The sequence below is a fragment of the Botryllus schlosseri genome, chromosome 4 (assembly GCF_051294905.1).
Source record: "Botryllus schlosseri isolate E-star chromosome 4, Bs_hap1, whole genome shotgun sequence".
NCBI classification, from domain to species: Eukaryota; Metazoa; Chordata; class Ascidiacea; order Stolidobranchia; family Styelidae; genus Botryllus; species Botryllus schlosseri.
The window spans coordinates 14,548,746-14,562,643 of NC_137239.1; the positions used below are offsets into that span (position 1 = coordinate 14,548,746).

General features: G+C 39.1%; 1 protein-coding gene across 2 annotated transcripts in view; it reads right to left on the minus strand.

The window, feature by feature from the left end:
• Nucleotides 1-13,112, minus strand: part of LOC145438215 (uncharacterized) — a 171,199-nt gene extending 158,087 nt beyond the window's left edge. For both annotated transcript variants that reach the window (XR_013914881.1, XM_080315608.1), the window contains exons 1-3: nucleotides 12,884-13,112; nucleotides 12,241-12,368; nucleotides 11,321-11,437 (exon numbers count right to left, since the gene is read on the minus strand). Coding sequence is in view for 1 of the 2 variants with exons in the window: in XM_080315608.1 (XP_080171734.1) it covers nucleotides 11,321-11,437; nucleotides 12,241-12,260 (137 nt within the window). In the remaining variant the exon portion in view is untranslated. The remainder of the gene's footprint in view (nucleotides 1-11,320; nucleotides 11,438-12,240; nucleotides 12,369-12,883) is intronic.
• Nucleotides 13,113-13,898: the final 786 nt, after the last annotated feature.

Below are 13,898 nucleotides of genomic sequence, written 5' to 3' on the forward strand. Positions count from 1 at the left end.
TACTTGACGTACTGAATTACAAAATTCCCGAAGCGAAAATTATATGTGTCCCACCGTCCGCATTTTCTAAATATAATCCCCAAGCTCCAGGAAGATAAGTTATGCCTTTACTGAATCTAATAGTCATATTTTTACACGCAAACCAGCTAAAATCGATCACCAGCTTAACAAATGCTTGCGCACATCACCTATGATGTTTGGTCTGACCCACTGTTTGTCAGAATAAAAATCCTGTCCTGATCCGCATCCGGCAAAACAAAAAATTCAGAATCTGGATCAGATCCTGTTCTTGAAAAAATGAACCGGATTCCTTTCCTGCTAGAATCAAAAATTCGTGATCCAGTTCTAAACATTGCCGCTGCCTTCACTAAGCATTTTACGTGATAAATCTCGCTTCCAATTATGCTCCTATAATATATACCATATGACCAGCATTCTGAGCTACTTACATGATGCATGTAGTTTTAATAGTTTTGAAATGACATGGCACCAAGTTTGACTCTGTGTCTGCAACTAAATTGCTATACGATATCGATCAGGCTCGAATTATACTACCTGTGTTAAGGGGCACTGCGCTCTAAAATGATGTGGTCTCAAATTGAAGGGCAAAACGAACAAAAGTTTTGGCCGCAGCTATTTCCTTCAGAACGCCACCGTAATGGAGCTGTAATGCATTGAAATTTCCGCAGGGCCTACACGCTCCAGGTGCCGCGGCTGCTTAACCCGTTGCATGGCACGATGTCTTCAACGTCGCACTTGCTCGACGCGATTAGGCAGTCACGCAGAGAACAACGCAGTTGATTCAGGTCTTCTACATGTAGACTTCAGTACATAGATTTGAAAGAAATGAAGAAAATACACGTCTCTGTTAACTCATAAATGCTGCAATGTGGTTATAATCTATATAATAGTATCTGGTATTGGTAATAGATATTAGCCTGTGGCATACACACCGACACCGACATACATGATATGCCGCTTGGCAAGGAAGGTACAGTATTAGATTTGAAATGTAAGCCTTTCTAAATCTTACAGTACCCCTCCATCCCAGAGATGTTGGGCACCGGACCAGAAAGTCATGGATTCCAGTTTTGCTGTTGATCACGTCTTTGGTCTGACTCCACCGATAACACTGGTCAACACATATTTTTAGGAAGACAAAGTAAGAGTTGTTTTGGGGGTTCTGCAGGGCACTGATTCCGAATATGACCTTAGTTTTTTCAAATTGGCTCTTGTTGTGGAGATAACCCATGAGGCTATTTTGACCAAAATCCCCCATTTTCGCGGATATGACTAGATATAACATCGGCTCAGTCGTACTATAAAGTTTAGGAATTCAATCTACTTGTTATTTTTACACACAGAAGACTCTTTTAAATCAAAATACAGCAACAGCACTATATTTAGGGGTAGTAGATATATCACAGTTACAGACTTTCACGGATATCATGTACATAAATAAACCCCAGTCATGTATATAAGTATTTACCTAGATAATCAAATAACGTGGCATTAATTCAATCACTTTTACGTCAACCACCAATCGTAAATTTGAAATAATCAATTGGAATATAATAATATTGATATATTTTAAATCACAATTGCTTTTTGTACGATTATCGCCTGTAAGCTGCAGTTTCTCGAAAGGTTCCGGCAATGGTATGACATAATATGACCAGTTGTTCATCTCATCTGTCCTGATATCCTTCTTTTATTGTTCTGATGTCTTGGTAAAACCTCTACCATTACTAAACAACAAGGAAATCAGGAAATATATCAAGATGACTGACAGGAACTGAGCTTTGATGCTCATGTTTGTGCTCAAGTTGTCGATATACAGATACGAATTTTCGGACCAACTGTTTGTAGTTGGGTGCTTTGTGATCATCTAAACAGTTATATTTACTACATGTTAGCATAAATTAAATGCAGTGAACTCCTTGCTAATGTGACATTGGAATCTCTCATCGGTATTCGAATATACTCGACACCAGATTTAAGCTTCTCGTTAGTTAGGGTTGCTAGGTATACCCACTTTGTTGACTCTGCGGAAAATTATCCATTTACCAGTCAAAAGAAATGAGACGCATATGATTATTGCAGTTAAGCCTTTGAAGGACAAATTCTAAAGCTTTATACTCCTATTTTATCTTAGTAGAATGACCAATAGATACAGGAGAATATGTATTTCCGTTGTGCAAAAGTACAATTTTCAGGCTTGACTAACTGCATTTTTTGACAAACAAATATTTTGCATCATGTCATGTTGATATTGATAGAATGACTGAGAATGACATGAGGGTTCTTCATAGTCGATTAGATATTCTTGCGCCGTATAATTTTTTTTTTTTTTAAAAGTACGATTTTCTTCCTATTAAGTGAAATATTTCAGGGTAAATACAGTAATTTTGGGCTTTTTAAGGGTATAAATATCTTCTGAAATAGAGCCAATCTGACAAAACTAATGTGATATTCGTAATCAGCAACCTCAAAAACCCCAGAAACGGCACTCAGATCGTCTGCCTAAAAGTATTTTTTTCATTTTGTTGGCCAGTGTAATTGATCCCACTACCTACAGATCAAAAAAGGGAGCTACACACATTATGCTATCTTGTCGTCTATGCGCGACGTGAACGTTGCCATTATAATTTTACTCGCTGATTAATGATCCATACGAGATTGTGACACAAGTTGTGAGTAATTGCTACTGGACGTAAGTATTGAAACCCGCTTAGCAGAAAGCTGCAAATATCGACGGACAATGAATTCACTGACGGTCGAGTTCTGGTGTAAATTTGTTGCGATGAAATATTGTGTACATGACATGATAGTAATGAATATATTGTTTGCATGATTTCAAGGGTATTGAATACCGAGTAGAAATGAGTTTTACGAATCCAAACATACATCAAAAGACTTTATCGGCATATTACCGCTAATGAAAACGAATTCACAATATTTCGCTGTTTATTCTGTCTGTGACTCATGTGTTCGATTTCGTTCCCACTCGTCTTGTTTATCGTGAGCGTTATAAGGCGTATTGTATCCCTGCGTTGCTGAGAACATTACCTCGTGCGAATTCAAGCGTACATTGCATGTATAGTATTTTGTCGGTTACTGTAATTCAGATTCACTTAGTCACTTTGAAACCCAATGTTAGTGTAATACAGTGGTTCCCAACCTTTTTCGGTGGCAGGGCCAAATTTATAATTTCAGAGTACGGTCGGGGCCGGACGAATACCAGGGCAATGAAAGAAACCCAAAATAGTCACTGAAAATATGAAAGTTGGCATTGTTCCGATCATTCGCTTGTCGCCATTGGCCAGGGGCGGGCAACATACGGCCCGCGGACACTTTTCCGTCTTACATGATAAGGTGGCCCGCGGCCCCAGTCTGCCGAGATTCTCCACTACTTGCTTACTACGTCAAATTTTCATGACTGTATGTTGTTATATACGTGTAAAGTGTATGCGCAGCGTGCGAGAGTGAAGCTTACGCGTAAGTTCGTCGAAGCGAGAAGACTTGCATTATCGGTATTTACGATGTTCTCAACCCTAATGTCGTTTGTGGTAATCGTAGAGGACGCGGACCGCATGAATCCAATATCGAGATTAATTACGCCACACAGCAGTTCACCAACGACGCTATCTCGTCACCTGCTCAACCCTAATCAATTGATATCTTGGTAAATCTGGGGTACCGGGTAGGGATGGTGTGAACCTCTGAAAGGTTCAGGTTCCACCTTTTTGAAAGGTTCTGTGTGAACACGAACGTGAACGTCATGACGTCACGTTACGTCATATTGCTAATTCCAAGCCTACATTTCAGTGAAGTGAGAGCCTATCTATACCTAGCGAGCGACGTCTTCGGTCAATAATGTCACAATGCTGAAGTACATATTGACGTTTTAAACGTCGCTTAGTGTATCAACTGGGACATTCAAATGATATAATAATCCCATAAAATCAATATCTTCCGTCGCTTTGCCAACAATTTCGACGAGGACTTACAAGGATTATAAACTTACGCCTTAACGGTCTAGGCCAGATCGGAAAATACATTAGGCGTCCGAGTATTGCTACGCTGATATTGAGCCGAGTGTAAAACGGGTTTCTTTGCTAACGATAATACCGCATTAGCAAGTTATACAGCAGTAGCAAACACGCCAATCGCACGGATTTGGTTTTTATGATACAGTAAACATAGGAAATCAAGATTGACCCCGTATGCGCCTGCTAGATTTTTTACATCAGACAATGATATTAATTTCATTAATTGGTCGAATAAGCATCATGCGCTGACTAACTACATGTAGTGTATTTCGCTTTTATTGTGATTGCGGGTCAAGCTCACAGCACAGAGTCAGTCACTAAATTTTCACAAACGGAAAGCTGGATATTTCGAGCAAACTTCTATCACAAAGCATGCAAAATTTTTGAGATTGGTACGGTGCATCACGTGCATGCCCGTTTAGTGTTGATTTTTTAATGATGCCAGCGACATGCATAGAGTGGTGCGAAGTGGAAATGCAAAGAATCCCAACCAAATATGTTATAATTACGTGAATAATGGTAATCTATGGAAAAGGTTAACAGTGCAAAACCTACCAAGGTTCATTTCTGAGGTTCACATACAGAACGCGAACGTGAACCTCACGTCCTATCATCCCTAGTACCGGGCTTATCGAACGCCTTGAAATCTTAATTAAAGATTGCACCGTGTGTTGATAAATCAGAGAGAAGCAGACATGGCGGCGCCTGTGACAATGCTATTCTCAAATCCACATTGTATTCGTCATTGTTGGCGAGAAATGGCTTTGAAGTGACATTGCTGTCGTTAAAATACATTCATTAAATACGATTTATTCCTTGTATATGTGGAATAGGTGAATAATGTATCGATTCAGTAATCCGGCCCGCCAAGTACATAATTTTCCTATACCCGGCCCGCTGAATGGAGAAGTTGGCCGCCCCTGCCATTGGCCATTGTGTTGCCGCGCTCCCGTTGTTCAGAACAATCAACCTTTGCTGGCTATTTCGGAGTAGTTTTAATGCCCTGGCGAGATTTCAATTCGTATTTTTTGAATCAGTGCGACACTTGGTTTCGATAAACAGTGACATATCAAATTATTCGGACGCTTCACTCTTAGCGAAAAGAGTGGTTATACACACCCCAAAAGGTGGTACACGAAAACAGAACTTACGTAACCCTGCCGGTGTGAATGACCAGAATCCACCCCATTCCTTACGGTGTATATCGGATATTTCACCCTAGCCATTAGAATTGATTGGGGCGGAATTTCAATATATACACCCCACTTGAAATCCTGCATCTTCTTCCAAATGGCACGCTATTGCAAATAAACTTTCTTGATTGCATATATTCGATATCAATTGAAGCATAATAACATAAAATGGAAACATATTTCGTGAAATAACAAAACCAGAGATCCCAGCGACAGAGAAAAAAAATTCACTGAAAATACTGCTCGAAGAACATTGCCCATGTAGTCGCCTCCTCCAGGTTTCCGCAAAACACTCTTGTACGGCGAAGGCTGAGTCACTATCTTCAGCAAGAACTTGTGGCATCATCCTGGAATCAAAATGCATATTCACAACCCAAATAACAGGCACATATGCTAACATGCATAACTTAATGAAAGACCACAAAAATAGAAGCCATTACAAAATATATATATATTTTCACATAGTACTTACAAAAAATCAGTTGTTACACTTGCTAAGGAATTGCAGCACAGACTGTGGTCCGATAAGGTGAACTTACCGCTATATAGGAAACATGTTCACACACGATCACTGTATGTGTGGGCAATTAGGCATCGACAAGATGGAAATTTATGGATCGTTTTCATGCAAACCGCATGTAACAGGCAGACTTGGACAACTAGAAAACGTTCCCTTTTTCCAAATTGGATCGGAATTATATTACAACTACAAATTTTATTTTCGAATTAGAGTAGAATTAAAATTTGAGCTACACAGTTGGAAATAAGATTAAAATTATAATTCTAGCTAACAGTTTTTTTCAAATTAGATTAGAATTAGAATTACTGAAATCGCCAAAAGTTGAATCAAACTCCGGTATTATCAAATCATAGTTCATCTTATGAGCATGAGAATAGCAAATGTCTACTGTACAGTAGGGGTGTTCAAAAATGACTTATTCTTTCAAATCTACTGGCTACTTGATAAAATTGTTACGTTACCTAATTGAAGCCTGCACACCAAATTTGGTTTGATTCCAACCAGTAGGCGCATTGCTACAGGAGAAGAAAGTTTTTTATTTATTATATGAAAATGAATGAAAAAAGATTTAAAATTTTCTGTTCACCCCATTAAATTGTTAGGTTGTCTATAGCAACAATGCTCAACCGATTTGGCTCAATTCCAACCAGTGGAAGCGGAGTTATTGCCGTCGCAAAATTTTGGATTTGAATAAAAGAGTATTTACGGTGAACGATTCTTTAATCATTTATGACTGTCGTGCCCACCGTAAATACTATTTTATTCAAATCCAAATTTTTCGAAATCAATAACTCCGCTTCGGCTGGTTTGATTTGAGCCAAATTTGGTGGGCATCGTTTCTATAGACAACCTTACAATTTCATGGGATGAACAGAAAATTTTGAATATTTTTACTAATTTTTAAATAATAAATAAAATAACTTTCTTCTCCTGTAGCAATGCGGCTACTGGTTGGAATTGAACCAAATTTGGTGTTTAGGCTTCAATTCCGTAATCTAACAATTTTACCAAGTAGCCAGAAGAATTTGAGAATAAAGATTCATTTTTAACACCCCTACCGTACAGCAAGCTTGGCTTGTTTCGCACTATACAGTTCTCCTGTAGCATTTCCAGGAAAACCAGACATTAGATTAGACTTAAAATTAGACCATAGACAGATTTCATACACTCGATTAGAATTGGAATTAGAGCATAGAAACATTTCACAAATTAGAATAGCTTCAATTAGGATAATTAGACAACTAGAATATCTATAGTTGTCGAAGTCTGTCAACACCGCCTACATCAGAAATAACTGAATATATTTTTGAAGATTCTTTCTGTTAGTAGTGTCATATGCCATTAGTAATTTTATATTAGTCGCGAAGATTCATATCGCAATTTTCAAAGTAGAATCCTCTGAAAACCTGCATACCATACTTCACTATTTTTCCAACATTTCGTATTCTACTTCCACTTGGCGTAGTTTTGACTTGTATTGGGAACTGTTGCATCTACTTGTAATCGAGTATAAATTGAAGTTGGTATTTCTCCATCGACTTGAGTAGCAACGCTGGTAACTTTGACCATCTCTGCTTTGGTTTACCTCATAGATGCGACTACGAAAGTTGACATCAGGTGTCATTACCAAAGTTGTCATACCTGCTGACTTGATAACGAGTCTTTCAGTTTTCGCAGCATACTTCTAAACTCGGTTAGTTCCTATGATATAATCTTGCCCTTGCAGCATGCAGTCTTTAAGCAGCATCCTAAAATTAGAAGAAAATCAGAGAAAGAGATGCATGGACTTGATTTAAATTTGACTACTTGGTATTAATGCAAAACACGAAACGTTTTCTAGTTGGTAAATATTGACTTTCAGAATGGATTCAAAGCGACCGCAGATACAGGTCTGATTAGAAAACCTTGACTTGCCTTATACATGGAAATTAGCAAATTAGGTGGATGCTAATGATTACCTTGCAATATGTGCTGTTTGACAACGATCCATCACTGTTTCGCAGCATACGGTTTAATGGTTCAATGCGACGTCGACTTGGTTGAAATGCCCTGACATGATCTTGTATAGTAGCATCCTAAAATTGAAATAATAACCATGAGGTATAAACGTTTAGTTGACAATTTGGATTGGATTCTAAACTCATCTGATATGTGCACTAGGGGTCTTCAAAAATGGATTTTTTTTTCTCAAATCGTACTGGCTACTTGAAAAAATTGTAATGTTACCTAATTTAAGCCTGCACACCAAATTTGGTTCGATTCCAACCAGTAGCCGCATTGCTACAGAAGAATTTTCTTTATTTATTATATGAAAATGAATGAAAAAAATTTGAAATTTTCTGTTCACCCCATTAAATTGTTAGGTTGTCTATAGAAACAATGCTCAACCGATCTGGCTCAATTCCAACTAGTGGAAGCGGAGTTATTGCCGTTGAAAAATATTGGATTGTAATATAATAGTATTTTTACGGTGACCGATTCTTTAATCATTTATTACAGTTGCGCCCACCGTAAATACTATTTTATTCAAATCCAAATTTTCCGACATCAGTAACTCCGCTCCGGCTGGTTTGAATTGTGGCAAATATGGTGGGCATCGTTTATAGACAACCTAACAATTTCATGGGTGAACAGAATATTTTGACTCATTTTAATATAATAAATTAAAAAAACTTTCTTCTCCAGTAGCAATGCGGCTGCTGGTTGGAATCAAACCAAATTTAGTGTGCAAGCTTCAATTAGGTAACCTAACAATTTTATCAAGTAGCGAGTAGAATTTGAGCATAAAAAGTCATTTTTGAACACCCCTACTGCACCGCAAGCTTAGCTCGTTTCGCATTATACAGTTCTCCTGTAGCCTTTTCAGGAAACCCAGACATTAGATTAGAATTAAAAATTACCGTAGACCACTGGTTCTTAACCTTTTTTCCTCCAGCGCCCCCTTTTCAAAAATTATCGTGCTCCAACGCCCCCCCCCCCAACTTCATAATGTAAGGAATGTAATAAAGACAATGAGTAAGAGGAAGGGCACTTCGCCAACCCCCTAAAAACGATTGCCTTGCGCACCCATAGCGTGATAAACCGAAATTCTGAGGGCTTCGCCCCCACGAACCCCCTATCGTGATTTCGATGGTCAGCAAAGTTTGTGTGGCCTGGTCGCCCTAGGTACCAAAATTTTCTATAATGCATGAATGAATAGGTGGTAATTACATATATATGTCGCGATAAACTGAGTGAGCTGTTGTATAGGAAGATAAATGGCACGCAATTAATAATTAAACATATTCGGGCGTGCCCGCAGGTACAATTATTCGTTACCAGGGCCGTAACAGCAGTTCGTCAGCCCCCCCAAACAAAAAACGTTGGTCCTGGGCCCCCATCGGGTGATAATCCAAGCTTCCGGGGGACTTCACTCCCAGAACCCCATTAGGCTGTTCTCTATTTGCTGAAAGCCTGTTAGGTATCTACATTGGGGGTCCATTCACTGAAGCAGCTATTCTCGCCTAGTCGCACGAAGCGCGAAAAATTTCACTAATTAATGAGTGAATTGGTCAATATCATCGGGAATTGCATGTAAATTGAGATTAATTTTTATCCTCTCTCTGCTCACGTAAACACATTTACCAGTAGAGCTGAGTGAGGTGCAATGTTCCCTCTAAGCTGCGCACGTGCGCAGTGCTGACACGGTCTCTGCGCACAGAAAATCTACGTTGCGCACAACAAGTCCGAAGTTATTACCTTTTTTAGTCGATACGCACTGTTGTCCAGGGGTCAGCGCAGTGAGTTGTTGAGTGTGCGCAGACACATCAAAACTTAAGCGAACATTGTGAGGTTTCTTGGAAACTGTAGGGCCCGTTACTAATAAATAATCATATTCGGGCGGGCGAACCCGTTGGTATGACTTCGTTGCATGATGTTATTTCGTGACCCCCTGTCTGCAATATCAAAAAATATAGAATCGCTCAACGGGGATATCGCCCAAGAGGAATATCCCTGTCGCCCAATCGTACTAAACTAAAAGACGCACACGATTTCAGATTGGTATTTCTTCACAGACATATAATTTTTCCCTGCCAGATGGAATTCGTCTTCTGGGGTTCAGATTGCCAAGACAGGAACATTCGGTGTCAGTCATTTAGGCGCCCATGGACAATTAAACGTATATGTATTTTGAAGGCTATATGTAACGGAGTTTTCGGTGTTAATTTGCTCTGAATACTCATTAAGGATATGTCCTATCACCACATCATCTACTGCGAAGCCATTTTTCTCCAGCGCCCCCCATACCGCCCCCCTGAGCCCAGCGCCCCCCATATCGCCCCCTGAGCGTTTCCGCCCCCTGGGGACGCTGGGGGCAAGGTTAAGAACCACTGCCGTAGACCATAGAAAGATTTCATAAATTCGATTAGAATTAGAATTAGAGCATGGAAACATTTCACAAATTAGAATAGCTTCAATTAGTATAATTGGACACCTAAAATATCTAGTTGTCCAAATCTAGCAACACCACCTGTACCAGGAATAACTGAATATATTTTTGAAGATTGTAGCTGTTAGTAGTGTCATATGCCATTAGTAATCTTATATTAGTCGCGAAGATTCATATTGCAATTTTCAAAGTACAAACTTCCGAAAAACTACTTACCATACTTAACTATTTTTCCGACATTTCGTATTCTACTTCCACTTGACGTAGTTTTGACTTGTATTGGGAACTGTTGCATCTACTTGTAATCGAGAATAAATTGATGGGGTATTTCTACATAGACTTGAGTAGCAACGCTAGTAACTTTGACCATCTCTGCTTTGGTTGACTTCATATATGCGACTACGAAAGTTGACATCAGGTGTCGTTAACAAAGTTGTAATACCTGCTGGCTTGATAACGAGTCTTTCAGTTGTCGCAGCATACTCCTAAACTCGGTTAGTTCCTGTGATATAATCTTGATCTTGCAGCATGTAGTCTTTAAGCAACATCCTAAAATTTGAAAAATAATCAGAGAAAGAGATGCATGGACTTGATTTAAATTTGATTACTTGGTATTAATCCAAAACACGAAACGTTTTCTAGTTGGGCAATATTGACTTTCAGAATGGATTCAAAGCGACCGCAGATACAGGTCTGATTAGGAAACCTCGACTTGCCTTAGCCCAGTGGTTCCCAACTTTTTTTGACCCATCGCACCCTTTTCAAGGTCAACATCGATCATCGCCCCCAAAATTTTGTGTACCTAAAATTGGGCATACAAACTGTAATCACCGGCGGGTTGACTAAAAAAAAGGTCAAATTTTCGGCTCGATGTCTAATTTGACACACTTTTGTAACTAAATTTCCGTGGGTTGAGTAAAATAAAGGTCAGCCGTTTTGACGCGTCATCGCTCCCTTCGCTATTTTCGCCCCCTTTGTCCATTTTCGCCCCCCTGTCGCCCCCTTCGTCATTTTCGCTCCCCTAGACCGCCAAATCGCCCCCTGGGGGGTGATATCGCCCACGTTGGGAACCACTGCCTTAGCCTATACATGGAAATTTGCAAATTAGCTGAATGATAATGATTACCTTGGAATATAAGCTGTTTGATAACGATCCTTTACTGTTTCGCAGCATACGCTTCTACCGTTAAATGTGATGTCGATTTGGTTGAAATTCCCTGATATTAGCTTGTATAGCAGCATCCTAAAATTGAAAAAATAACCATGAGGCATACGGTAAACGTTTAGTTGACAATTTGGATTGGATTCGAAAGGCCCAAGACATCCGAAATGTGTACTGACGTTGTAGCCTTGACTTGCTTTATGGTTGTAAATAAGCGAGTTAAAGTACAATTTTGTAACTCTCCTACGCATAGTATATTACTCACCAACAACATATTTGATTTCACATTCACAGAGTAAGAGTCTGCTACTAATAGCAATCAGTCCATGAATCTAACAAAAAGCAGATTTGTGCATATGCACAGATCGTGTGTATGTCATATCATGAGTCGAGAAGTGCATATATTATGATTTGTTTATATTGATCGAAAGGACAGTTTGATAAACTTTGGCAAGGCTATGTTTGCCTCTTCATATTGGTCAAAATATTGAAGACCCAGCTAATCCGTGCATTGTTGCACACCGAGTGCGCATTGCTACTCAAGCAATAGATGTAAATTTCTACTCAATGACAAGCACATAGAAGTGGCTATGTCAAATCCATGTCAAGCTGCTTCAAATTAAAATAAATATATGAACAGAACTCAGAGAAGTAGTTTCAAAAGAAGTAGTCTAGTTGATGGGTCACATACTCTTAGCAGATAGTCTGAGGGGGCCACTGCACAATATGTTCAATAAGGCAAGCCTGTTCCTAGTCCAGTCTCTCATATTCATAGTGATAGCAATATAGCATCGTCATATTTTCACCCATGTCATAATATCATTAACATTTACTGGCCCCAATTTACGGGGATCGAAAGCTTTCATCAAATGTCCATTGCTCACCTCAGATACCATTGCTTCATATGCTTCAGCCCTTTGCTGTTTGTATGTTACACTTGTTTTCTCATGAGAAGAAATCGATAATTTCAATCTTCAAGAGCCCCAAATTTGCGATCTTTGCCCATGCAAGTCTGAAGTAGAATAGATAATATGTTTACCTTCCTACCATAACATAACATAGTATATAATGTGTATATATGATAATGACAGGGTGATAGGCGTATAACATAACTCTGCATAGTCATAGGTAGGCTACCCTTTACACTTAAACAGGTCGTGATGTGCTTTGGTAATCAATATAACGACAATCGAATCGATTTTTTTTTCAATGCACTTACAAACGATGTTGCTCAAACCCAAATTACCGTAGTTTATCATCATAGCTGATGCTGGACCTGTCAACAGTATCTCCATTAGAGCCATTGAGCTACTGTGTCTTGGATATTGGTATCGGTACTGGTGATACAACAATGTATGTGAATTCAATGTATCGTCACTACCGGTACGTTTAAAATTCCAACTTGCTGCATATAATTCTGTTCAGTACAGCTGCGACACTGAGTAACAGGAATCGGATATGTACCGGAAAGGCAACGGAACAAATGTTCTTTACTACTATATAGTACCGATACGAAATGTAACTCACCATCCAGATATTTTCAATCTCGAAAGAGGCTTTCTTCACAGATTCACGACAACTAATGCGGTCAGTCGATCGCCAGTCTGGTCTCGTAAGCGCGGAAATACGACATATAACGAAACATTTTACATAGCTGTAGCGAAACATAGCAGCAGCTGTTCTGGTGACGACGGTTTGTATGTTCCATTATGATGTGACAATTGACTAACTGATGCAATAACTATATTGAAGTTAAGGATCTCCGGTATATTTGTATGTATAGTATCGGAAATATGGATTTGATAGCTGTGAAGCTGCAGATTCCATCATAATAAGCTTTAAAAAGTCTTGCAGTACTAGATTTCTCTTCATAGATCGAACCATTGATACGATCCGAAAGCTGTATGCGCATTGTCGGTTAGGCTTAGTGTGCAATTCATAAAGCTACCAAATAGTGAATAACACAACAATATAGATATGAAAATAACCAGGAAACTTTGCCCAATGTATTCCCTCTTTCGCCCAATTCAATGATTGTTCCGTGACGTAACCTCGTGTCCCATTCTAATTTGAATTCTTGCTACGCCCATATTGCGTACTGCTCACGTAAGTTTGTGGCTGAAATTTAACTCCTTCTAGTATTACCAGCTCTAAATACCCTTAACCTGCATTATACTGTGGTTATGCACTAATGCCGTGCGGAATAGGCCCGATATATTTTGTACATATAGCCTACGTACAATGTACAATCTACATGTACTGTACATTCGTACAATTGTGCATTTGACGTGGCATGAAAGAAATTATAAACCAGTATCGTGGCAACTTCATAATGTGTCTTATTTTTGCCACACACTTGAGATACATCGGTCACACTATAGTAGCCAGGGTGAAATTTCAGCCAAAGTACGAGTACCGCAGTGCACGATAAATGTGAATTACAATATGATATTGCGGACTTAGCTATTATTCATTCATGTCGATGTAGCACACGAACTTATACAACGAATGCTTATTTGTCACTGAAGCTGAAACTATATGC